The following is a 24,940-nucleotide window of genomic DNA, read 5'->3' as shown; positions in this document are numbered from 1 at the left end:
GACACGGACCGCACGCCAACGTTTCAGTTTCACACCAGGATTCTTGCTTTTGTCACATCTTATCTCACAGTGTTCATCAATATGACAATAAAATATCAGCAAATAAATTAGAAAACTAAAACAAAACAAACAAAAAACAATCCCAATGATTATCCCTGCCACATTTGAAACTAACACCAGGACTGGACCACGTCCCTAATGGGACACCTGAAGGTCTCACCCACGGTGAGGAGGCTACAGTTGAGGGCGACCACCTTCTGTCTCATTCTGGCTGTTCATCTGTAGATAAGTTTATTACCACTAGATGTCATAGTTGCACCACAGAGACTAGGACCAGGAACCCAGAGGGACATCAGGAACTTTTTATATTTTACAAGCCAGGATCAGGAACTTATGAGGTCATTATTTTGACTGCTAAACAGTTCTAACTCCAGAGGCAGGAGTTTCAGGAGGACATTGGATCTCCACTGAAAGTTTTGTTTAACAATGAACTCATTTGTGAAAAAAAAGAAGTCAGCCAATGAGAATAGAGCACCATTTAAACTTAGAAAATGGTTCCTGGTACTGGAAGTCTGGGGTACTCTGTGGTGGTAACACATATGTAGGGTGTGTTCACACTTGTGTAGTGATTCAGGGAATTAGTTATTGGGTTTTGCTGTGCCAGTTTAGAGTCCTGGTCCAACTGCAGCTCACACACTGATGTTTATTTGAATCACTGGACAAAGTGAGACACATGGATGAAGTCAAACCAGATGTGGCCGATGAGCTTTTAGGTTAAAACTAAAGTTGTAAACTGGAAGTGAGTTCCCAATCAGAGTTCGATTTAATACAGCCAAACATGACAAGTGTGAACGCACCCCGGAGCTTCATCCATACAACATGTCAATTTAAAAACATAAAAAACAACGGGCTGTGTGGATGGAGCCCTAAATGCAGCCTGTAGTGCAGACAACACAGAGCTAGACATAATCTGTTCCTCAGATTCTCATCAACAGAAGGTGACGTTACATGGCTGAGAGAAAGAGTGCTGTCATTGTTATTTTGTGTTGTTATAAAACCACAAATCCTGGAGTCTGGACAAGGTTAGTCCGTCATGGGAAAGTTTCACAGAGGTAAAAAAAAAAAAAATGAAAATGAAAAAAGAAACTTAAAAAAATCCCATTACTGTACAAACTAGCCCTGCCATGGGAGATGGAAACCAAACGGAGGTGGCGTGTGATGATCTCAACAGTGGTAGTGCTGTGATGATGTGGCCCATGAAGTAGGAGGATGAGGAGCGAGGGGGCAGGGGTGGGACGGGGGTTGTTAGGACCAGGGGTTCTCAGTAGTTTTGGCTAAAAAGGTGAGGTAGGCCTTGTCACAACTTGGAGTGTGGCTTTAAAAACTGGCAGGGTTTTTCTTTGCAGTCTGTCTTTAGTGTTTGTTTCCTATGGGAGTGTGTGTTCAGGCTCCGCTCCTCCCCGGACGTTCACATTTTGACGTCCTCCTCCACGCTGAGCTGAGACAGGGTCTTCTTAATGCGCAACGCGGTCAGCCTGGCTGCTCCGTTAGCATACCAGCACTCCCTCATGATCTTCCCCATCACACGTAGAGACTGCGTCAGGTAATAAAACGAGAATGGATTTTTAGTGAGAAGCAGTTTATTTTTTTTAATCATTGAACTGTGAAGATGGACGTCAGTGATGGAACAATTCTCAAAATGTTTTATGGATCTGATCATTCTTTGACTTGTTTTCTCTACACAATAACATAACACTAACAGATCAAACTGATGAAGTACTTTTTCTACCCCCCCACAACCCAGAGTGACCGGCCTGTCCCTACGTCTATATTTAGAAACTCCCTGTGTGCTGCTAGTTAAATACACACATGGTGTGAAATACCTCATAGCTCTGCCACCAGTTGGGCACGTTGGGCCTCAGTTTCTGGTCACACACCACCTTCCGCATCTCCTCTATGGAGGGGTCAGAGGGCACCAGGTCAAAGTAGGGCAGCTGATACTCCTCGTGAATACCTGCAGGTCACACACATTCACTCTGTAACTTCTTATCTGTTCTCTTTATTATTATTATTATTATTAACATATAAAAACAAAATCTTACCTCCTGTGTTACAGCGACGGGCAATTTCCCAGTAAACCAGGCCCAGAGCGTAAATGTCGGCACACTTGAAGGAATCAAAGTGTTTCATGTTGATGGTTTCATCCAGAACTTCTGGAGCCATGTACCTGAGGTGAACACACAATAAAAAACGTTTAAGGACAGGATTATTAACCCTCCGTGTCACCACCTTCCTGTGTGTGCAGGGTGGAAACATTTACCTCTTCGTGCCGACGCGCTGGTTGGGCGCAATATCGATTGTGTCTGTGATGGACTCGTGGCGAACAGCCAGGCCCAGGTCAGCAATAGCACACATGTTGTTCTTCTTCACCAGGATATTTTTAGACTTGAGATCACGATGAGCGATACCAGGTTTACCTATAGGATAGAAGACAACATATCAGTACAGAAAAATAAACCTGAATGTAAATCATTTAAACACGTCGTTCAGTAGTAGGGTAGTTTCTCATATTTGCAGCACGCTACGTCCTAGTTGCCATGCTCACCCTGGGTGCCGAGGATCTCCATGTGAAGGTGTGCCAGGCCACTGGCTGCAGACAGAGCCAGTTTGATCATGCCCTCGATGGTGACGGAGTAGTGGTTCAGGTAGTCGAAGAGCGAGCCGTGCTCGTGATAGTCTGACACCAACCAGAGCTGAGTCCAGGTGCCGTTATCTGAGAGGCAGCAAAGAGCAACACGGGTCAGGCAACATACAGATGTGGGCGGACATTTGAGCAGCAAAATAAACAGTTAGAAGATAAAATATACATTTTAGAATCAATGACAAACTATAAAGAGACATAAAAAAAACCCTAAACAACTGTGTTTTTTTTTGTGTTGGTTCTATTTCCTCACCTTTATTGTCAGCTGCAATGAATCCCAGGATGTTTTCGTGTCGCAGCATGATTGTCTGGTAGATCTCTGCTTCTCTGAACCAGGAGCGTTCCTCTCTGGATGAGAAGATCTTCACGGCCACATCTCCTCCTCGCCACTTCCCCCTCCACACTTCACCAAACCGACCTTTACCGATGATCTCCTGCAGCACGATGGTCCGGGCCACTGTCCGCTGTACAAACAGGGGCAGACCTATGACAGGAGAGCAGAAATCAGCCTTTGTTCTCCGTGAGGTTGTTTTAAGGATGAGGGATGCTGAAAAAAAAAATCCTCAGTAGATACTGGGTCAGACTGGTTTACACTGGTGTTGCATCAGATTTTGTATATTTATAGAAGGACTGTTACAGAACTGCTCCTGCTGACAGGAATGGGTGGGTATTTATCAAGGAAACCATTTTTTTTTTTGAAAATAACAACTTTTCATCACACCACATCGTTAGCATGTACTGACCAGAGCCAGACCCAGAGGTGGACATGTCATAGATGAGGTCTTGCAGAGTCTTGTCCTTGGCCAAGTACAGGTGGTCACAGGAGGGGTCCTCAACCTCTAACCTCTGTCTGTGGCTGTAGGCTCTCTGGTGGTACTGCCACAGGAACACACCCACCATCAGCAGCACACACAGCAGAAACACTGGCCCTGCGATGATCGCCACCAGCTCCACCGGACCCCAAGGACTCCCTGGACCTGTCAACACATTGGTTGGAACTGAGAAAAAAAAAAAAGACACAGAGAAACAGAGGTGAATCATTTGAATTCATCTGGTTGATTAAATAAGAAAATTATGAAATGATTCCAAGACTCACCTGGAACTTTCAGGTCAATACTGTTGCAGTAATCTTCATAGCAGCAGTGTGTGTTAACCACTCCTTCGGAGCTGCGACAGTAAAAGGGCTGTCCAGGGGGGACCAGTTTGTCGCTGTTGATACAAATGCGAACATGTTTCTCCTTCCCGTCGATGTAGTATGTAGAGGCCATGCAGGCTCCATCTGTCTCACACTCATATCCTGTCTTCTCACAGTTTGTGCAGTTACAACGCAGAGCTGCAAAAATAAAAGAACAGAGACAAAAGGGAAAAAACAGGAAAAATCATTAAAATATTACATGAATTTGAAAATAATGTCCTTTTTCTACAAAGCAAGATCAATTTAACAAAAAAAAATCCTTAACATACTAACATTTTTATTTTAATTCTAGGAAACTATGTTACGTTTCTAATCGCATTTCTGATGGTGCTCTGTTGCAGATGCCAAATCCCACAATATTCTGAGTGAAATTTTTTACTTCCTTTAAATTATTTATTAAGTTATATCAAAGTATGTTGTGGTTTCAGAGTAAGGCTTCTAATGTTGGATTTTAAATTACCACCTGTCAAATATGCTCCTTCTCAGAACTTAATTTAGGGTTTCAGCTGTGAATAATGACAAATTAATGAAAAAAACAGAAGGAGCTAGTTTACAGTAGAAGGGTAATACCAAGGTATTAACGTGTTTTTTGAACATGAAGCATGAAGACACATCGGGCGACAGCAGTGTGCTGTTCAACCAAAGATACTGTAGACGTTTATTGACTTGGTTTCTTTGAATATTAAAAATGCATTGGTATTGTATGTAAAATAATAAAACATAAGCATCTTAAGTAAACCTGTTATGAGCAGGAAAGGTCTTTTAAAATGTGTTTTTCTTTTTAAATTCCCCCTGTTGATGTTTGTTTTTCTTTTTAAATTCCCCCTGTTGTCCAGTAGAGGGCAAGCTAACTCCACAGGTTGATAATCCTTTCGTGATCTGAGACAGTGCAGTGTCCCATTTAGCCGTAGGCATTTCGTCTCATATAGAGACACAGAGCTCAACAACAGCAGCAGCAGCAACAGCAGCAGCAGACAGTCGGCCCTGATGGCCCTGAAACCAGATCCCTCACTGCAGATGAACCCAAACACAGGGTGGAGATGAACCTGCCCAGTGGGACACACAAAGTGAAATCCAACAAGGGGCAGAGAGCTTCTGCCAAATCCCTAATGCAGCATTCCACTCCATGCCTCTTTCCTGTCTTTCCCACACCAACACACAGAGAGCTGTCTCTGTTTAAGCTAATGAGACAGGAGTTTTATTAAACACAGCACACTTCAGTGTGGGGACCTATTAAGGCTGACAGAATGGAACTCCTGCTGCTGCTGTAATAAAACGACAACGCTCCATCCACAGGCTCAAATAAGGTCAGAGGCAGAATGTCCGCACAAATGTGTCACATCTGAAGCCAAACGAGCCATTGCAGCGCAAACCTGGGGAGTAAGGAACGGTAAACTGATTAGATTTGAGGTGAAATGTGGTTTTCAGTTGCCACACACATGCTTCTCATTTAGATTAAGATCAGCAACACAAGGACTCCTTCCATGGTGTGCCACCTAAATGTTGCGAGTGAAATAGTAAGAAGAGACCGTTCTGGTTCTAGTTTTCTCATGGGAGAAAGAAAAAAAATTCTTCACTAAAACCCAGTTAGGTCTAAATGACTGTATCTGGCTACAAGGACCATATGAGAGACCCTTAGGCCAGAACTAAGGCCAGAACTAAGGCCAGACCACTTAAGACTAATTGCTGTGAACTGAGAAGACAAGATGGTAGTACCCACAATAACAGCAGCAGGGAAAATAAAGCAGGGTGGTGGTGGTGGTGGGGGGGTGGCCTGAAGTAAAGAATAGGTTTCAAGAGTTGGCAAGCCTCCAACTACTACTGGGGCTTATCTTGAGGGTTTCTTTGTGAAGAAGAAGCTCATGGATCTTCAATCTTTGTACCAGGGTCTGTCAAGAGTGACACCACTTCAGACTGTAACACACTCTCCATCCAGACCCGTTGTCTCAACACAAACTTGTTGTTCAGAACAACTTTAATGAGTAATACACTGGTCTCAACCACACCATGTGAGGAAAAAAGGACAAAACCACAAACAATGTGATGTTGAAGGGGAGGTTGGCCATTAACAGGAATTCTGGGAGGTTGTAATCTGTGTGGGAGCATTTTTTATGTGTAGCGTGTGCACTGATGTGTCTAAGCTTGTCCACTGATTGGTAACTGGAAATGTGGAACACTTGAAGCAGTGTTTCAGTAATATTTCTCATCTGTTTGGTGTTCGCGTGACTGTGTCTGACTGTGAGTGTCTCCTTGTGTGTGTGAGTGTGTGTGTGTGTGTGTGTTGCTCTCCTGGAGGTGAGCGGGAAAGTGGCAGGAACTCTTGGCAAAGTGTGGCCAAATTCACTAAAGTTCACATGCAGATGGAATTTCCTGCAGATTACAGGGAGGTGGAGCAGGCTGGTCCAGATAAAGAGTGAAAAACAGGCCCTGTGCCACATCAGGCTAATCTGCAGCACTAATGGAGCAAATATTTTAGCTACATAAAAGAGACGATATCAGTAACAGCAGTTGTGCAACACTTAACATCCATCACACTCAGACAACTTTAAAAGCCTCCTTATATCACACACTCTAGTCGGCGTGCTGTTTACTTTGTCTCACTTTAGTGAACACACCTCTGACAACTGTGTTGTAAAGAAGGAAAAATCACCTGAAGAATGTTCCCTGAAGTGGAATTTTTTAACTGAGAATCAAGGCATAAAATCTAATGCATATAAAACTACAAAATCTTTCCTGTGACAAGCTCACAACATGAAGACATGGTAATAAATTATCTCACAGACTGATGACTAAATAAAAGAAAAAAAACCAAACCAAATGAACATACACATCCATCATCGAAAGACTGGTGACTAAATAAAAGAAAAAAAAAAAACCAAATGAACATACACATCCATCATGGAGACTGTGTGTGGTAAGACAGATGGTACACAGACATGCACACAGAGGCTCAGAGAGGAAACCAAACATGGTTAAAAACAAACACATTCCCTTTTTTGACTCTGCCATGGATGGTTTGTGGTCTACCAAGAGTTTGGTTTATGGCAAGTCATCTGAAACACTGTGATCCGGCCAATGACACAAGACATTGAAAAATGTTAAAACGACACCACAAGACCATTTCCAGCTTTTCCACTCGCCCACGATAAAGGCAGACATGACAAATAGCACCCTACTAGCCATTTTGTACACAGTATCACTGCAGTCGAACACAGAAATGTGTTGCCTTTGTGAATCATGTACTGTGTGATAAACTTAACAAAAGTACATTAGAAATATACAATTAATTAATAAGATCCATCAGAAAAACATTATTAGGGATTTTAACCAATAGGCAGAATAAACCCACCATCCATTCACTTATTGTTTTGTTGATGGCACGCACGTTGTTATTTGCAAATATTGTGGGAAAATGTTTTTGTTTCAGGAAGCAGCTTAAGCTAAAAATACCATCTTAATGCTGTACATGTTTGTGGAGGCTTCAACTTTAGGTCAGACAGCCTGGTGTGTCAGATTAGCCTCATCATGGGCAGGGCAGTCGGTAAGTCGACGACTGACAAGCCGACTGACACAATAGTCACGTGTACTGTGAGGGAGTGTGGACTGATTAATACTGTTGAAACAAAGGCTTCACTGGTGTTTCAATAGGAACTCTTATTGATTTCTACAACATTCACAGCACTGGGGCAGTGGTGGCTTAGTGGTTAAGGAAGTGGACTTGGGTCCAGAATGTTTCAGGTTTGAGTCCACCAGCTGCCAAGTTACCACTGAGGTGCTCTGGCACCGTGCCCACACACTGCTCCCTGGGCGCTGCCCACAGTTCACTTTGGTGATGGGTTAAAGCAGAGGTCACATTTGGCCGTGTGCTGTGTCACAATGACAAGTTCTTCACTTTCTTTCAAAGTAACTTAAACCCACAACATCTATTACGCTACATTCTGAGTTTTGTTTATCTCAACATTCTTCCATTGTTTTAATTAGTCACAAATAAAAACAGATGTGAAACACAATCTACCTGCAATATTTCACAGTGAGCCAGACATTAATGTCTAACTTGCTTCGGTTAGACTCTACATTTAGCTTTGTCAGTTAACTATTTAAAGTTCATTTCTTTCAAAATGATAAAATAAAATTTAAATGTATAAATAAAGTTTTTTTAAATGGTTTAAAACTGAAATTAGGTTTTTATTAACATGTTAAAACTGGGTCTGTTCATATCTTTTATATTAGTGGTTAGACAAGAAAAGGAGTCAAATCTGAGCTCCTTATTCATTTTTTTCTAATGTTGGTAAATACCTTTCCTCTTTTAGAAGAGTTCTCTGAAGTTAAAAAGACAGAATGAACTTCAATTCTGACGGCAATAACAAAACGGTTAAAAACCACTGCTGATGGTCAGTCCTGAAAATGTTATTTGCGACATGACAGACTAATATTTAATGAATTTAAAAATAACATTTTTACATGCGTCATATTTATCCAAAATCGATTGCTGGATGTCTGGCCTGGGAGCGCAGCTGGCTGTTCCTACTCAGACTAACACAAAAGTTAACCGTGTATTTTACAGGGACGTTAAAAGCCTTTGCCAAGCAAATTTCGAAGGCAGTTTCAGATTTGTCAAGGGCATTTGGTCCGAGCCTGAGACTAATTTATGACTCTGTCTGCTTCAGGTGTGAATGCTCGGAGGACTCAGAGCACATTTGGAAGTGTGTTGGGGGATACCCAAGTGTGAATTCCACAATGTCCGACGGCACACTGGAGCACAAACCACAGAGACAATTCCAGCCGTGAAGTCATGCGTTCAATTGTGTGTACTCTCCATCTAGAGTTGAAAAGACACATGCTATGATAGCAATGCTGAACAGAGCTACTGTGTTTTACTAAAATCAACACTATAAGAACAACAGCCTGCTCTGACATATGAATGTGCTGAGGTTGTAAACTCAACAACAGGGACCATACATATTTCCTACACTTTAATGTGACACCAAGTGATATCCAATTACCTACAACACAAGTCATGAAGCTACAAACAACGACTCAAAGCTGCTCAACTTCAATAAACCTTGTGTTTGTTGAGAGGAACTTCTCCTCCCGACGAGTCATGCACTGACGTTTGTGTGACTGAATTTATCTCAACTTCGTCACCCAGAATGAACACATACTTCTGCAGAACCAAATCTGGAAACTAGTTGTGTGTATCAGTAGCACAATTAACAACTGATCTACATTACAGACCTCCTGAATTAAAGAAAGTACAACCATTAGATTAAACAGGTTTGTGTTCTATAGATGGCAACAAATCTGTTGTCCCCTCTAGATAACATTTAATATTAATATCAGCAATTGTTCTCTCAAAAACATTTCATATAGAGTAGAGAAAAATATGGAAATCAGTAACTTTTTTAACCTAATCAACACACTTTGCAGTGCTATAGTCAGTGTGAAACATGACCTCAAAAATGAGTGGGTTGAACTAAATCACATGCTGCTTACATTTACCCAAAAGGCACGTTGTCTGTTCTGCATATTTGATAATATTCATAGCCTATCAGTAAGAAAAAACAGGGCGGTGTAATACCTCATCTAAATATACATAGATCTAAGTGTATGTGGTTTATGGGTGAACTCTACTCATGTATCCACATAATTGGTGCTCTTTACACTAGGCCTTTGTGTGGAGATTAAGACGACATGAGGAGGGATTGGACTGGCCCTGCACGAACAAAGAGCAGAGTGGAGTGGGGGAGCACACTCTTGCTTGGAGCAGTGATGGGGGGGATGGGTGACAAGGCCGAGGACAGACCGAGGTTAACAGTAACAGCCCTGGTGTTTGGGGGCTGCAGTGGTCCAGACAGGATGGGGGCTGGTCCCAAATTGGGCAGGACAATACAAAGCGGAGGGAGAAGGGGGGCTATAACGAATGGGTCTTGCAGAGCACCCCAGCTGTGACTGAGGTCCAGCAGAGTGACCAGCTGGGACCATCATTAAAACCCAGTCTAGACTTAGACTTGTGGAAGGGGTGCGGGGTGTAAATAACAGGAAAAGGGATCAGTAAAGAAAAAGGAGCACAGTGAAAAAAAGGTACTCTTTTGGAGCCTGCGTGTGAAGTTCCTATCATTCCGTTCATGTTGAGACAGGAAATAGCAGACACGGCGAGGAAGAGATTAATAAAACATTGTTTCCATAACCAACACCATCTTAACTTGGACCCAAATAAACACCACAGCGTAGTCCTACTCCAAACAGCTCTGCACACCGTCCTGAAAGAAAGTGTTTTCAAGTGTTGTTTAGACCTACTCATGCGCAGACAAACTATCAAAACAGAAGTGTGCCTCTGAGTTTGGGAAGATGATGCAGACTGTGGAAAACACACACACAACAGCACAGCTCGATATACTGTAGGGCAGAGGGGTTGACTTCAACACAGTGTTTTCTGGAGGCTAAGTGACGCACACAGAGACAGACGTTGCGTGCATGTGTCCGGATTGGAGAGCACAGCACCATTACCAAAATGCGTCGGCTGAAATTAGATCCATACAGATACCAGACTGAGAGCTGATCAAGACAAGCAGACGCCACCAGACAGTGTGAGTGCAACTTACACATAAAGACGCACACACACACGCGCGCACACACACATGCATACGCGCACACACATATACACACCACAACTGTGTCCTAATCAATGCTCGGGGAAGGAGGAAAGTCATTACCTTTGTCTGCATTTGAGGGTCAGATTACTGATCTGATTCTAAAGTGAGGTCTCCAGGGCTCAGACTGCTTCTACCATCTCTACAAACCTTCACCCTCGAGGCTACATCACATCCTGTGTCTGTCTGGGTCTGTCTCAGGGCTGTTGTGATATGGCCAAAAAAGTTGTTAGCGTAAAAGATTGAGAAAATTGATTTGATTGAATCCATCTAAGTGAAAGTTTAAAAAACGTTAATTGTGTATTCTTGGCAGAAATAACACTTTAAATATTTATCATATCCAAGTGTCTGAACAATGCAGTAAAAACAAGTTTACTCACAGGGACCTGTTGTTATAATTACATTGGAAATAAATTATAGGATAAGCAATTGACTTAATAAATACGCAACCAGCTAGACTCTGTGCATGTTTAAATAAATAAAAAATAAAAAAACAGCACAAGCACACTGATACTTGCAGCCGCTGCTGAAGGTCAGGTCTGATAGAGATAGAGGTAGATATAAATTGAAAACAACAAGATAAGATCCAAAATGTTTGAGAGCAATTAAAAGCACATCATAAACGAAAAGACTTGAATGTCAAAACTAGAATCTGGTAAAAATTAAGAATCACTTTCACCCTTTCCCTTTCAGTGATAAAGCATAGCAACAAGCCAACCTCACCAAGGATTAATTTGGAAGTGTGTCAATTCATTCCCATTCTTATGCTTACGTCAGTCGATCAGTTGTAGAGGTTCTGATCCAGAAAAGGAAAAGATGATTGAAGAGCGCGACAGAGCAGCAACAGCTACATCTGTTCTCTGAGGCCGTGTCTCTGGCAGCAAAATTGTGTGAAATTCAATTAACACCTAGGCATTTTTTATTGAATAGGTGATGAAAATTACATAAATAGTGTGCAAGTTACGATGCTGTACTCTGTAACTGAACTGTAAAAATAAAACAGATAAAGGATCTAAACTCACTTTGATTTCCGCTTGCACCACTTCAGGGTGACTCAAATTTGAGCCCTTTAAATTTCTCAACGCAATTCCAGATACTACTATAGTTTCAAAAGAAGATAAGAAGCTTTTTATTTAATTACAGTCCCTGCGCGGACACTGTAACAGCTGGATGTTTGACTTAATTGGGGACAGAGCTTTTTCTACTCTACACAGCTTTTTTACGCTGCCACACCATCTGGACCAGAATACTGAGAATCATGGGATCATTTTTTAATCAAACACTCGATCATAAATGTTTATTCCATTTACATAATTGTTAATTGTTTGTGGCTGTCTAGTCTGTTGTTTAATGAGCAATGAACTTGGTCTGTACGGAATTGGAAATAGGAACAGATCTAACCACTTGGACTAATCAAAGCAAATTGTAGCCAGACAGTCATGACAAAACCTGGACAAGCCAACTGCACACCTCCCAGCAGAGGAGGCAGAGCAGGTCCTATCGACATTCCAGCAGCAGACAGAAAACCACTCACACAGCTGTACAGTTCCATCTTTGAGGAACTGGTGTCAAATTCAGCCCTATGGAAATGAACCTGCATAGCTACCAAGTCAGTCTGGGCTGTGACATGAACAAATCTGTCACCACGAACAATTATGGTATGTCCTAAAACCAAACATTGTTGTGGCAGCAGAACACACACCACAAAACACTTCCCAATGTAAAACAAGACAACCCCCTGTGTGGAATTAATGGCAGAGAGAAGTGGGCTGTCTTTGCCATGTCTGAAATCCCTTGTGGCTCAACATCAATGTAATGGCTGCGCTGGGTCAGTCTGGGGCTATACTGTCTGCTACAGCAATTAGAGGCTCTGTACTTTTGGGCAAACAGAGGTCATTAACAACAGTGGTCACTGTGGAGGGAAACCAAGACCACCCCAGACTTGACGCTGTCATGGCTTATTTGCACTGCAGATAAACACAAAATATAAGGGACAGAAATTGAGATGCTATTTTTAAACCAGGCCAATGTGCTTGTGAGTGTGCAGCTTCAGTAGCGCTTGATTGGTTCAGGGAACCAGATAGCATAAACGAACACCAATCCAGAACAGGCATCAACAGCTGCTACACCTTTAGGAATAAAATAAAACTTTCTTTTTTAAGACTTAGGGAAATGCCCCTCCCATACACGCGCGCACACACCTTTGAACCCAATAAATATAAACCCTTCTCGGTGCATTCCCATGACTCTGATCTATTGGGCAGGTTTACACAGGTTTCAATTTGAGTCGACCAAACCTCCTCCGCCAGAAAGACTTCACAAAACATTTAACAAGCTCTTCGAACAAGTTGAAAAGATGTAAATTTTCCAATTGACCTGTTTTTAATTACCAGACTGGCACATCTGGTAATGACAGGGCAGATAGGACTGGTGACACTGTAGAAAGTGGAAGGACTTAAGACAGTTAGGGACTACTATCAAATCTCTGGCTTCAACCTAGAAACAAACAAACAAAAACACACAGAGACACAACAACACTGCTCCTTAGCTCCCTGGGGTGTTAGTGTGCAAGTGAAAGCAGAGATAACAGAGTTCTGATTAAATGCTGATAAAAAAAAACAAACATTTTTTGTATAAAAGAAACACAGACTGAGTGTTGAGATAGGGGTAAGAGAAGGACGCACCCTTCCTCACGGCAGTGTGGCTGACAGTGCCTGTATCACATTGCTACTGTGTTGATTTCACTTGGGCAAACTACTTTAAGGACACCAACGCCACTGACTTCTGTGAGATGTTTATCACATGTAAAAGTAAAAAATATTCTGAAAGCCACCAGCAGAATTAAATCGTCCTCAGCACAAATACTTTCACATTTGTTTGGTTTCACTCCCTGCACAGTCTAATCTATTATACGGTGTGAAACCAGGGCTCCAGACAGGCTTGTGGGCCCCTCATGTGACAGACCCTGCCAGCTGGACAAACCCATCATCATGCCCTGCGTGATGAGGCCAACCTCCCCCGCCCCCCTACACTCCAGTGTTAACATTAGAATAACGCAACCAACCACTCAGGTGGAACCGTTTTCTCCAGAAAAATTCTTAAAAGTAATCAATATCTTTGGTGGATTGTACCAAATGTGTACCGAGTACTGGTGACATGATGTCTGGGTGCAGACGATGATTCATTTGTGTAAAGCACAAGAAGCAGTCTTTTCAAAATGACATTGACGACTGAGTGTTTATTCTGGCACACATACAAAATGAATGGTGCCATTTTATAATGTGGTTTGTATGTCTCTCAGCAAGTTGTCGCAACATCCACGGCCGGAAAAACAAGTCTTCAAAACACACAAGTACTCAGAGTATACTTCTGAGTACTTGGCTAGTTAGGCTGAGTGTACTTCTGAGTACTTGGCTAGTTAGGCTACTACCAACAGCCATATTCATTTTTGTTTGTTACCAACAAGACAACTATTTTGTTAGAGGGAGACAAGAGCAGAAAGCAGTTAGTAAAAATGTGTGCATAATATTTTTTTTTTCGTTATAAATTGTTTCTGCGACATCTGCATCCTTACTCACTTGTGTTAATGTACAACAATTCGTATCACTTTGCTTTTGGAAATTTCATTAATGTTCTGAGACAGTATTCTGTCTGTCTTGTCTGGATCTGACGGTTACTGATGTAGCCTCAAATTGAATTAAGATGGTGTTCGGACACTGAACTCATTGCTCTCATTTTTTAGATTTCCTGTAAAACATTTGCTGGGAATAAATTCACTTTTGAGGTCTCCTTTTTTTACTCAATGTCTAATTCAAAAGCATTGCTATAATAGGGTTTAATTCCTAAGTGAAATGTTGGCACAACAAAATCAGAACGGTTAAACAAAAAATTTCCAGTAAAAAGTTTAGCGTAAAACGACGCAAGAAATGACACTGCACAAATTGTGAGCTATCAATATGCAGTGGTTTGAGAGCAGCAGAAGTGCTTCTTTTTTAAAGTCAGAATTAATAGACCAATAAATACAGAAAAGTGAAATCACTTGTGCTGCCATTATTTTATATTAAAAAAAAAAACACGTGTATAGAGGGTATTTAAATTGATGTTTAATGTGGCCTCACTAAAGCAAGTCCACATATTACTGTTTCTTCATCTCTAGTGAATTTGACCAGACTTTCACCAAACTAATAGAAGACATTTTCATGCAGACTCAAGTTCCAGATTTACTTTGCTAAATGCAGAATCTGGATGTCAGACAAATATTCAGAGATGAATAGACATGCTGTTGAGCCCAACACTCAAAAAGCTTTTGTCATGTCGAGACAGAGGCGTAGAGCTGGGTATCAGCTGCTCCAACAAGAGGGTCCAGACTGAAACGGCCCCATAACAGGCACCTCAAAAGACCCCACTTGCCACATTTCCATCACAATGAACCCAGACTTCAACTCTGACTTCTGTCTGGGATGGCTGAAAGCACGGCTGCTGTCGCCCTATGCCAGCAGCCTTCGCTTTCTGCTAGAGACTAGTGTGGAAACCTTTCAGTCTTTACAAATACTGAGAAAGTGAGTAGCAGCCAGTGTTTACTCTCAAAGACGCATTTCATGAACACAGTTAGTTGGACCCTTAGTTCAGAGGCTCTGCAGACCAGCACCCACAAACAGTGCCCATTTTGTAACTGACCACATTTCAGTTGCCAGCTACTATTATACAATCCTGGACACAAGCAATACACTGATGAACCCAGGAGGACAGAGCACCCAAAAGACCGTTCGGCGCGGGTGTCCCAAAACTGTCATACCTATGGAACCAGGTTAAATCTCTATGTATGGGACGGACAGTGGCGCCTAAACTGTGTTACCATGGTGGAAATATACACAACTATCTCTTAGCAATGTGTGAGACATTGTATGACCTCGAGACAGAGAGTCTAGCATATAAATAACTTCTAAAATCTGTTTAGCGATTGTAACACTGATTAGAGTAATTATCTGTCTGTCTGTTGTGTCCATGGCATTTAACAGCAATGCGGACGTCATGTTTGTGCATGCACGTCCAGTATATTTCATTGTTTACTTGTAATGTACCATGTTATTCTAGCCCAGCACAGCTAAATGAATTCTGTCAGGTTTAGGGATTAGTTACACTCGTGGTAATTGTTCAGTTGGTCACCTAATATCATGGGTAGTTTAGTTTAACAGTCACCTTCTCAAAACAAAATTCTATATTTCAAAACCACTGCACAAATTTTACAGGTGACCTGTGGCTGAAGAATGACGACCCGTTTCCATTCAAGATCCTGACAAAAGACCCTTAACATTTAAATTCCCTTAATAATGCATAAAATAATTGTCACCTTGTGTAACAAAGTTGTTCTGTTATGGGTTGGTGCAAATCTGACCCTCACAATTGTATGATGTGACCCACCTGTGTGTCACGACCCACTGTTTAAAAAACACCGGTTTGGCAAATATACGTTCGAGCACAGACTTCAGGTTAAGATGAGCACTTAAAAGTATACAGTGGTACAGACTTCACTACAAACCGGTGAAAATACTGCTGAATTATTCGGAAGCATATTCTTTTTTTTTTAATCATAAACTTTACAGTCTTGCCGGTGAATGCTAACAGACGTTAGCTGGCGCCCTCAAACACAGTCCCACCATGTTGTTGTTGTGGTTTAGCTACTTGCTCTGTGTTCCAGTGCCAGGTTTTAACAGGTCGCGTTTGAACAGTTGAAATTTAAAACAAATCACAATAACACTGCGAAAAAGATGTAAAAAAAGTGTGACTTTTGGTTCGGGCTCTATCCTGGCTACACCGGACTAGCCCGGAATCCCTGTGATATACAGGGGCGCCATGGCGATGAGGGACAACAGGCGATGCCCGGTCCAGGAAAACACACATAGGAAGACAAAGCCACCGAAGCGACGGTTCTGCCGCTCGGCTCAAACTTACCGTGACCGACGGCCACGGAGGCCAGCAGGACCAGCAAGGGCAGGAGGAACCGTTTCACTGCCATGTCTTCCGAATTCCCATGTCTCGGCGATGAAACGCGTCCTCAGTGTGTCGTTATCAACACGGGCAGAGCTGAAACACAACCACAGTCTGGCTGAGTGACCGCACACACACTAACACACGAACACACTCGCAGAGGCAGATACTCACTCACACGCCAGCCAGATCTATGACGTATTTAAAGGGGCGTGTGTGTGTGTGTCTGGGTCTGTGTGTTTTTGTTTGCTCTTTCAGACTTTTTCTGCTTTAAACACTGGACCAAAGCCCGGTCCTGTTTTTTCAGGCTGTGGTCAGAGTAAGTGTGGGTTAACATGTAAATTGCGGTAAGTTTAAAGCAGTGGTTCTCAAATGGTCCAACCCATGTTGGTCAGAAAACCCGCAATTTTCCCAAGACAAGAAGTCGCGACCCGTACCTTTAAAAAACTTATATATGTATATAAATATGTATATAGAATATGAAGTACACAGTTAGATTTAACATAAATTGTGGCCATTTGTGGAGGCCAAAACCTACCCTCGATTGAATGGAAACGATACCGTGACTAAAGCTGTGACTCAGATGCATCATTTCCTAAAATGTTGAAATTTTGTTGGTAAAAATACTATTTATTTTGTGTAAACCTGGGGAAAAAACTTTATTATTCAAGTCAAAATTCAAGGTTCATGTTCTATACTTTGTCATATAGAATCAATTAATTACAACAGTGTTTTAATATGTATAATAAATCAAGAAGTAAGTTTAAGTTTCTTTTAAGAAGAAGAAATGCACATTTACAGAAACAACAAAATGTGACCTCTGTAAATCCAATCTGAATATTCTGATTCACAACACACCTTTTGTTTCTCTGAGTTTTGCTTTACTGTTTGGACAATTAACACCCACTGTGGTAACTGTCTGGCAGTCTGTTGTCTTCTGATTTATCATAATAAAAGAAACACCGGCATGTACCAAAGTACTTACAGTCATCATTCAGGCCCACGCCCAGCTGTTTTGACCTCATTCAAGACCAAATTGAACATTGCCCAAAAAGTTTTCCTCAAATACATTTTTACATTTACTTGGATTAGAAGGCTTTTTTTTTGCTAATAAAAATACACATTATCATATATTACCCAAAAACCATGTTTCTTGTTCAGTGTTTGACATTTAAAACGACCCACAAAATATTCTCAAATATGGAAATTTAGTTTAAAAAGCTCAGTCAGCCAACTGTTTGTTTTTGTTCCAAATGTTACAGCTCGATCGGCCCACAGGGTGAGTTGTACTTTGATTGTAAATTGTTTATAATTATTTATTATTTGGTTCATTTTTCTGGCTTCAAATGGGCTTTCTGAATAATTTAAATTAGAATTTTGTTTTAATCACACATTTTTTATTGGTTTAGGGAATTTATTTGGCTCAATGTTGTTGGATTTTATTTATTTTTTTGCCCTCCATCTGTTTGTTGATCTAATAGCATGAAACACAAGAAGGTTACATCCAATTTCATCTGCCAAAATTAGCTGGTGTTTGATAATCCTATTCATGTTGTCTGTGTCTGCTCTGCCAAAAAAGGAGAATTTAATTTGGCATAAATGTCTCCAATTATTCATCTTTCACTTTCACACTTTCATGCTGAAGGCAGAAAAATATGTTTTTGGTGTTTTTTGCAATTCACCTAAATGTGATGAAGGTATTTTAAAACCATAAACAATCATAATGAAACAGTAACTCAGTAACCAGACACAGTCCACTTCATTAATGTACCTGGATAGTGATTTGAATGATGGTTATAACTCTCCAAACTCATCACCGTACATTCAAAAAGGCAGCATTAAACAGCAAGTTAACATCAGGAAAATGGCGTACGAAAAATAAGTCTGCCTGAGACCGTCTTTTTTGGCATCTGAATAAAAAAAAATATTACAACAAGATTTATGTTCCATCCTGGTGAGAAGGTGTAAAATATCAAAAGAAGTTTTATTCATGATCTTCCTCCTTCAGCTGAGTGCACCTGGACTGCCTTACTCCACTTCAGCTGTCAAGGATTGAAACTGTAGCTGCTGAGAGAATTATAGTCAGGCTGCACGGAGGTCCTTTGAGGACCCCTTATGTGCCTGCTTTATCACCTGTCCTTTTACTAGACATGAGTCCACCTATGTCTGCAGAACTCTCTTATGTGCTTCAACATCTGTCCATTGTCAGCCCCGTCCAGCTAGTCTTCCTCATCTCTTCTTCGAACAATTCCGTCAGCTGAACAACTCTGCCTGTGTCTATCAAAGCTATCTGGAAAGATCCCACTGTGAAAAAGAATACACAGTGGAGGGAAGTAGAGGGAGCAATGTGATGGGCTTCAGCACCCACAGGGGGCGGGGGGTTGGCCTCTCTGATACTGGAACAACCCCCCCCCCGCAGTGTTAAAAATAACCAGCTCTCTCTCCATCTGACTGACCAGACAGACTGGGGCTTTGGGGGAGTATTATCTCACTGGAGTTTGTTCAACAGCCCGGCAGACAGACAGTCACACGCACACATGCAAACACACACACACGTACACGCACACAAACATAAGTTTGAGCAACTATTAAAGATAAGACTCTGCCATGGCATTCATGTGATTGTGCATCCTAAGAATTTAGAAGACGGCATCTGAACACAGATGCATCTTCTCTAAAAATGAGATAATATTCATATTAAATGAAATATCAAACGGACCAGATTGAACCCCCGGTGGACAGATTTTGACCCGCCAACGGTATGTTTGACACCCCTCTCTTTTATAAGTCATAAAAACATTTAGTTATTTCAACCTAAATATTTATCTGAACTTTTTAGTTCATTCAAACATTAAAATTAGTTTTTTCTAGGATGGTGATGGTGGTGATTAAACATTTTGAGGGTTTTAGACAAAATGATCAATATTATATAAATTAAATGATTTGGAATAAAACAAAAATCTGAAAAAGTAAATGTTATTTCATAATGAATGATAAATAATCAAATGTTTTAAAATGTTTGTAAAAAATTGCAGTTAAAGTATTAATGCAGACTAATTCAGCACAAGCTATTGTTATATCCCAATAATGACACATCTATAACAACAACCTTAACTTTTAAATAACATGTTTCACTGATTCCTTTGTGTACTAAGAAATCCACTGAAATAAATTAATCTCACACAAGGAAAGGTTCTGTGTCTCCGTGTTTTCTGCGTTTCGTGCACATACAGGCAGGGGCGGCAGTAAATGAATCTTTCATCACACCTCGCTGTGATGATTAAAATGCGTCTGAACTTGTTTGTTTGATGACTGTCAGATGATGTCATGCAAATGGAAACAGGGTTGCAAAACATTTATGACTCTCCAATGCTGATCTGCACTGCTGCAATCAACGGGAAACACAGTTTGCCTGTCAACTAACGCCCCCTACCGAGCAACACTGGAACTGTGAATAATAGTGACTAATAAAGGAAAGACGAAAAGAATTAAAATATATATCTTTCTTTTTATTTCAACATATACAGTATTACATGTCTGTGGTGTTTAAACCATTGTTACGCAGTGAAGGTACATCAGACCTATAAAAATGTATACAAGTTGAAAAACTGTGTTTGATAAAAAATTATTATATAAAAATTATATCAGTTGAATATAATACGATAGAACGTCCCTTTAACAATTTATTTACAGTTAAGCCGAAGGTTTTCAAAAGCACAGCTTTAATACTGCCAGGAAATGTACATCTATATTGCTCAATGTGTTTAAGTGCAGATGATAAATGCAGATTTTACATCAGTGTTTGTGTTTGTGCCACACTAATGTGTTTTGGTTTAACTGTGGGAATCATATACTTCAAAAGTTTTCTCTGGCTTTGACTTTGACCAGAGACTTACATTTACACTGGTACAAGAGATCTGTGTTTTTCACCCAAGCTTCACAGTCTGAGTGATGATACGATAAGATAAGACTTTATTCATCCCACACCGGGGAAATTCAGTAAGAATGCAAGAATATCTGGTGGTTATATGTCTTCTCATTCCAGATCACACTTTGAATCACCGAAAAAAATCGGGACATTTCAAAATGAAGCAATGTGAAAAAAGCCCTTGGGTGTGAGACAATCTAAACAGCACCGTTCAAACCCATATGGTCCTAATGTAATTCACCGTCTGTGTGAATAATTAGCTCAAAATACGTTGATATGCACCTCATGCTCCCCGGAATGTGGTGTAAACATGCCTAACATTTCCGATCCTCTGGTCTAGACGTCCTGTTTGAGTTTTTCAATGCTGAAGTCACTGTCGTGGTCCAGTTTAGACAGCGTCTTCCTCACTCGCAGGGCTGTGAGGCGGGCTGGTGGGTTCTGGTACCAGCACTCCTTCATGATCTTCACGGTGGCCGAAAGGATCTGGACACAAAAATCATCAAACATTAAAAAACTGTCCATGAATTCATGCTATTAAAAAAAAAAAACAATTTCAGGACATGAGCAGCTGGTCCAAAGACGTACTCTCTCTCTGTAAGACATATTTGTGGCCCAGATCCCATGTGGTGCACAATGACGGAACCTAGGAAATCCTTGTCTAGAAAGTGACCCCCAAATAGTCACAAATCAGCCAAATGTAGACCACCAAATCACAAATATGTCTGATTTGGGCCCATATGGGCTGTATACTCTGCCAAGGAGCAGACCATATTGGATTTAATCTCAGTTGAAGACATTCGTCTTGGCTGGATAAAACAAACAACGTTCTCTTACTGGGTGGGAATGGAGCCTGTTGTGCAGACTGGGCCGCTGCTGGTCAACACACACCACCTTCTTCATCTCCTCAAAGCTGGGATCTGAGGGCACCAGGTCGAAGAAAGGAGGGCGATACTCTTCTACGATCCCTGAAAACAAGGCGGATTAAAGAGACTGTAAGTTAGAGCGCCGCTGTTTCTAATTTGGTTTAATGAAAATCCAATTACATCCCAACAACGTGACGGTGGGATTCACCGAACAAAAACGATCAAATGCACAAACGTAATAAATAAGTAAAAAATAAAACCTACAGGTCTTTAAAATAACTAAAACAAAAACGATCAAATGTACAAAAGGACAACTATTAAAACCTACAGGTCTTTAAAATAACTATAGACATTTTAGAACAGACACTTCTTGTCTGAAATGACAGAAATTGCTCACTTGGAAATTGAGATAATAAAAGGTGGGAGTTTGGGAAAGTTTATTTGACTCAGAAAAGAGAGCAGACAAAGCTATCAACTCCCCACAGACATCGAGAAACACACACGCACGCACATAACGTAACTCTAGTTTGAGTGCCTTTGTGCACTCAGTGTGCATGTGAACATGAGTGTGAATGTGTGCCTGAGTCTACAAATTGTGTGCATGGACATCTGGACTGTGTATAAGGGAGTGCTGACACCAGATAAGAATGTTTATAATTATTGCAGCGCTAATCATGGGAGAGGACGGAGGAGACGGACACAGACTGTGAAAACACTGTGGTGCTGAGAGACGTGGGTCCAACTGAGTCCTGTAAATGAATGTAAACAACATGAGGCAGACAGGAAAGAGACAGCGCGTTACAGCATTATATGTGCCACTCATCATACACACAAACTCTAGTACCAACACTGGAGATCATTTAAAAACATATTGACAATTAAAAAAAAGGTCAATTTTTAGTTGAATGAAAATGCATTATTGTTAAATTTGAAAAAATAAAAAGTAAAAAATAAAATAATAAATAAAAAAATTGCATGTATTGCTAGTTGACAAAAATGCTCCAATTTAGTGGTTCTCAAACTGTGGCATATGTCCAACATATGGTATGTGGGCTCCCTCTAGTGGTACGTTGGAGACACTGTCAAACACACTGAAAAAACGTTAATTAATGTGTGTGTGTGTAGCAGCAGATTCCAATATTACAGTTAGCTCAAATTTTAGAAATTATTTTCAAACCAAAGATTTTTTTCTTATTTTATATTTGTTATTTTAATACTTCCTTAAATGTGTAATTAATTAATTAAGTTATATTATTATGTGTATTCTTTGTCAATGTTGTGTTTTTAAGTTATATTATTGTGTGTATTCTTTGTCAATGTTGTGTTTTGCTCATTTATCTAACATTGTTGTCCTTTAATCTTTAATTCTTATTATCTTTTCAGAGATACAACTAATAATGTGCCGTGGCCTTATTACCATTGACAATTGTCCTGCGGGTAATTTCCCAGAAGACCAGCCCCAGGGCCCAGATATCTGTTTGCTTGTACGACTCAAAAACGTCAGTGCGAATGGTCTCGTCCAGCACCTCAGGGGCCATGTAACGTTTGGTCCCAACACGGGGGTTGTTGCCCACATCGATGTAGTCATGGGACTGAGAGTGGATCACAGCTAAACCTGAGGAGAGGAAAGACACGGAGCTTAGATAATGGACCCTAAAAGACATCCACATAAAAATGAAGGTGAAGGAGAACAACAACAACAACAACAACAACAACAACAACACTCACCTAAGTCAGCGATGCAGCACTGTCCATTCCTCTTCACCAAGATGTTTCTGCTTTTCAGGTCGCGGTGAGCGATAGCCGGTTTCTCCTGGGAGCTGACGATCTCAGTGTGGAGGTGAACCAAACCACAGGCCACAGACAGACACATCCTCAGGCAGCCTTCAGGCTCCACACTGCTGTACTGCAGGAAGTCGTAGAGGGAGCCCAGCTCATGAAAATGAGTGACGAGCCACAGCTGGGTGCTGGAGTTTTTAGATGTCATGTCAGAGGCTATGAAACCTAAAGACAGAAGACAGAAGACAGATTGTTGTTTAGATTTCCTCATTTTTTTTGGCTGCTGCTTTTAGGAATGACAGTGGTTCATTTTTTTTTTCAAGTGTGAAAAGAATCTACTGTCATACCAAGGATGTTGTCATGTCGCAGCTGGACAGTGTTGTAGATCTCGGTCTCTCGAAACCAGGACTGTTCGTCCCTGGAGGAGAAGATTTTTACAGCCACACTTTCACCCATCCAGGTTCCCCTCCACACCTCTCCATACCTGCCCTTACCTGGAGACACAGACACAGTTCTCACATCTGCAAACAGCTGAATACAACAGACAAACCCGGCAGAGGAATCAGCCTCACCAACACATTGAGCAAGTGAGATTTGTCTTGCCATGGTCCTTTGGACCAGGTAGGGCAGACCAGTCCCACTCCCTGACGTACAAAACTCATCATAGATATCCTGTCGAAAATGGAAAAAAAAAGGTTAGAAACCAGAAAATTCTTGGGTTCATTTAATTATTATTATTTTTTATCTTTGACTTTAAAAGCAACACGTACTCCATACGTGGGGTCATCTCCATTAGGAGCCTTGAGCATGGTGACATCACGGTCCTCAACATTTTTCAGTTTACAGTGCGTGCGTCGGAAACGCAGGAACAGGATTATGCCACAGACACTCGCAGCCATGAGAAGCAGCAGGAAAGACAGAGTGATCCACAGCTCTGGACGAACTAACTCTGGAGCTGTTGTTGTGGTCAGTCCTTCTGCACACACACACACACACATACATTTTAGGATAATGTCTTTGAAGCTGGACCTTCTTTTATTTTAGGACAGAATCACTGAATTTTAATTAAATAAATGAACTATAGCATAAATAGTAACAGCAACAATCATCATCATCATCATCATCATCATTATTATATATCAAAAGTAACGACACAAATAAGTTGCTTCATTAAGTGACCACAAGGGGGAACCAACTGCTACATGGAGAAAAATCAATGAACATGCAGCCTGTGCTGGAAGAAATAACTTTAATATATCAAGTCGGATTTGAAATAAAATTAAGCATTTCTGTGTTAATAAAAGTAGATTTAAATGAAAAATACTATATACTATCAATTTTACTTTTTACATCATTTTGCATAATCTTTCAAGATAACCTTTTTTCAGTTCCTCTGTGGAACGTTCTTGGGCTTTTAATTATTTCAAAACCTAATGATTATGTATAAAGTGCAATTAATTTAAAGACGTTTTTGTGGTCACCAACCAATATTTGGAGGAGGTGTGGCGAAGGCGTTGCACAGGTGTTCTCTGCAGCACGAGACAAAGAACCTCTTGAAGGAGCCTGAACACTGCTCTCTGGAGTTGCTGTTGGAGAAACAGCCCTTCTCCTCGTGGCCGTGAACCCAGGTGTAGAAACAGACGTCTCCTCTGCACGTGTCATTAGTGCACGTGCCTTTTTCATTCTCACAGCTGCACAGCAACTTCTCATCATCACCTGTTCCTGGAGAGACTGAGGACAAAACAGTGTTCAATTAAAAAAAAACATTAATACTAATAAGAATAATAAAAACAATTGATCTATTTAACCACCACCTTACCTGCGTTGGTAGCAGCG

At 41.0% G+C, this 24,940-nt stretch overlaps 2 protein-coding genes across 2 annotated transcripts; both read right to left on the bottom strand.

Annotated features, from left to right (window-relative positions):
- Positions 1 to 265: 265 nt before the first annotated feature.
- acvr1ba (activin A receptor type 1Ba) lies at positions 266 to 16,724 on the bottom strand. Its single transcript, XM_008318847.3, has 9 exons — positions 16,499 to 16,724; positions 3,798 to 4,034; positions 3,445 to 3,699; positions 2,955 to 3,185; positions 2,606 to 2,773; positions 2,321 to 2,477; positions 2,103 to 2,227; positions 1,884 to 2,014; positions 266 to 1,594 (listed from the first exon to the last, which is right to left on the bottom strand). Exons 1-9 carry the CDS (start codon positions 16,560 to 16,562, stop codon positions 1,469 to 1,471), a joined length of 1,494 nt encoding a protein of 497 aa, XP_008317069.1. The 5' UTR covers positions 16,563 to 16,724; the 3' UTR covers positions 266 to 1,468.
- A 3,298-nt stretch (positions 16,725 to 20,022) lies between these two features.
- acvrl1 (activin A receptor like type 1) lies at positions 20,023 to 24,936 on the bottom strand (the record flags this gene model as incomplete). The annotated part of the gene is made up of 9 exons (XM_008318867.3): positions 20,023 to 20,945; positions 21,297 to 21,427; positions 22,743 to 22,940; positions 23,054 to 23,329; positions 23,452 to 23,598; positions 23,677 to 23,776; positions 23,875 to 24,080; positions 24,590 to 24,835; positions 24,924 to 24,936. Coding segments are annotated over 9 exons (1,464 nt in total), but the record flags the coding sequence as incomplete, so codon positions are not given.
- Positions 24,937 to 24,940: the final 4 nt, after the last annotated feature.

Source organism: Cynoglossus semilaevis, chromosome 10, assembly GCF_000523025.1.
Source record: "Cynoglossus semilaevis isolate Cse_v1.0 chromosome 10, Cse_v1.0, whole genome shotgun sequence".
In the NCBI taxonomy this organism is placed as follows: Eukaryota; Metazoa; Chordata; class Actinopteri; order Pleuronectiformes; family Cynoglossidae; genus Cynoglossus; species Cynoglossus semilaevis.
This window is presented reverse-complemented; position numbering and strand designations above follow the sequence as displayed.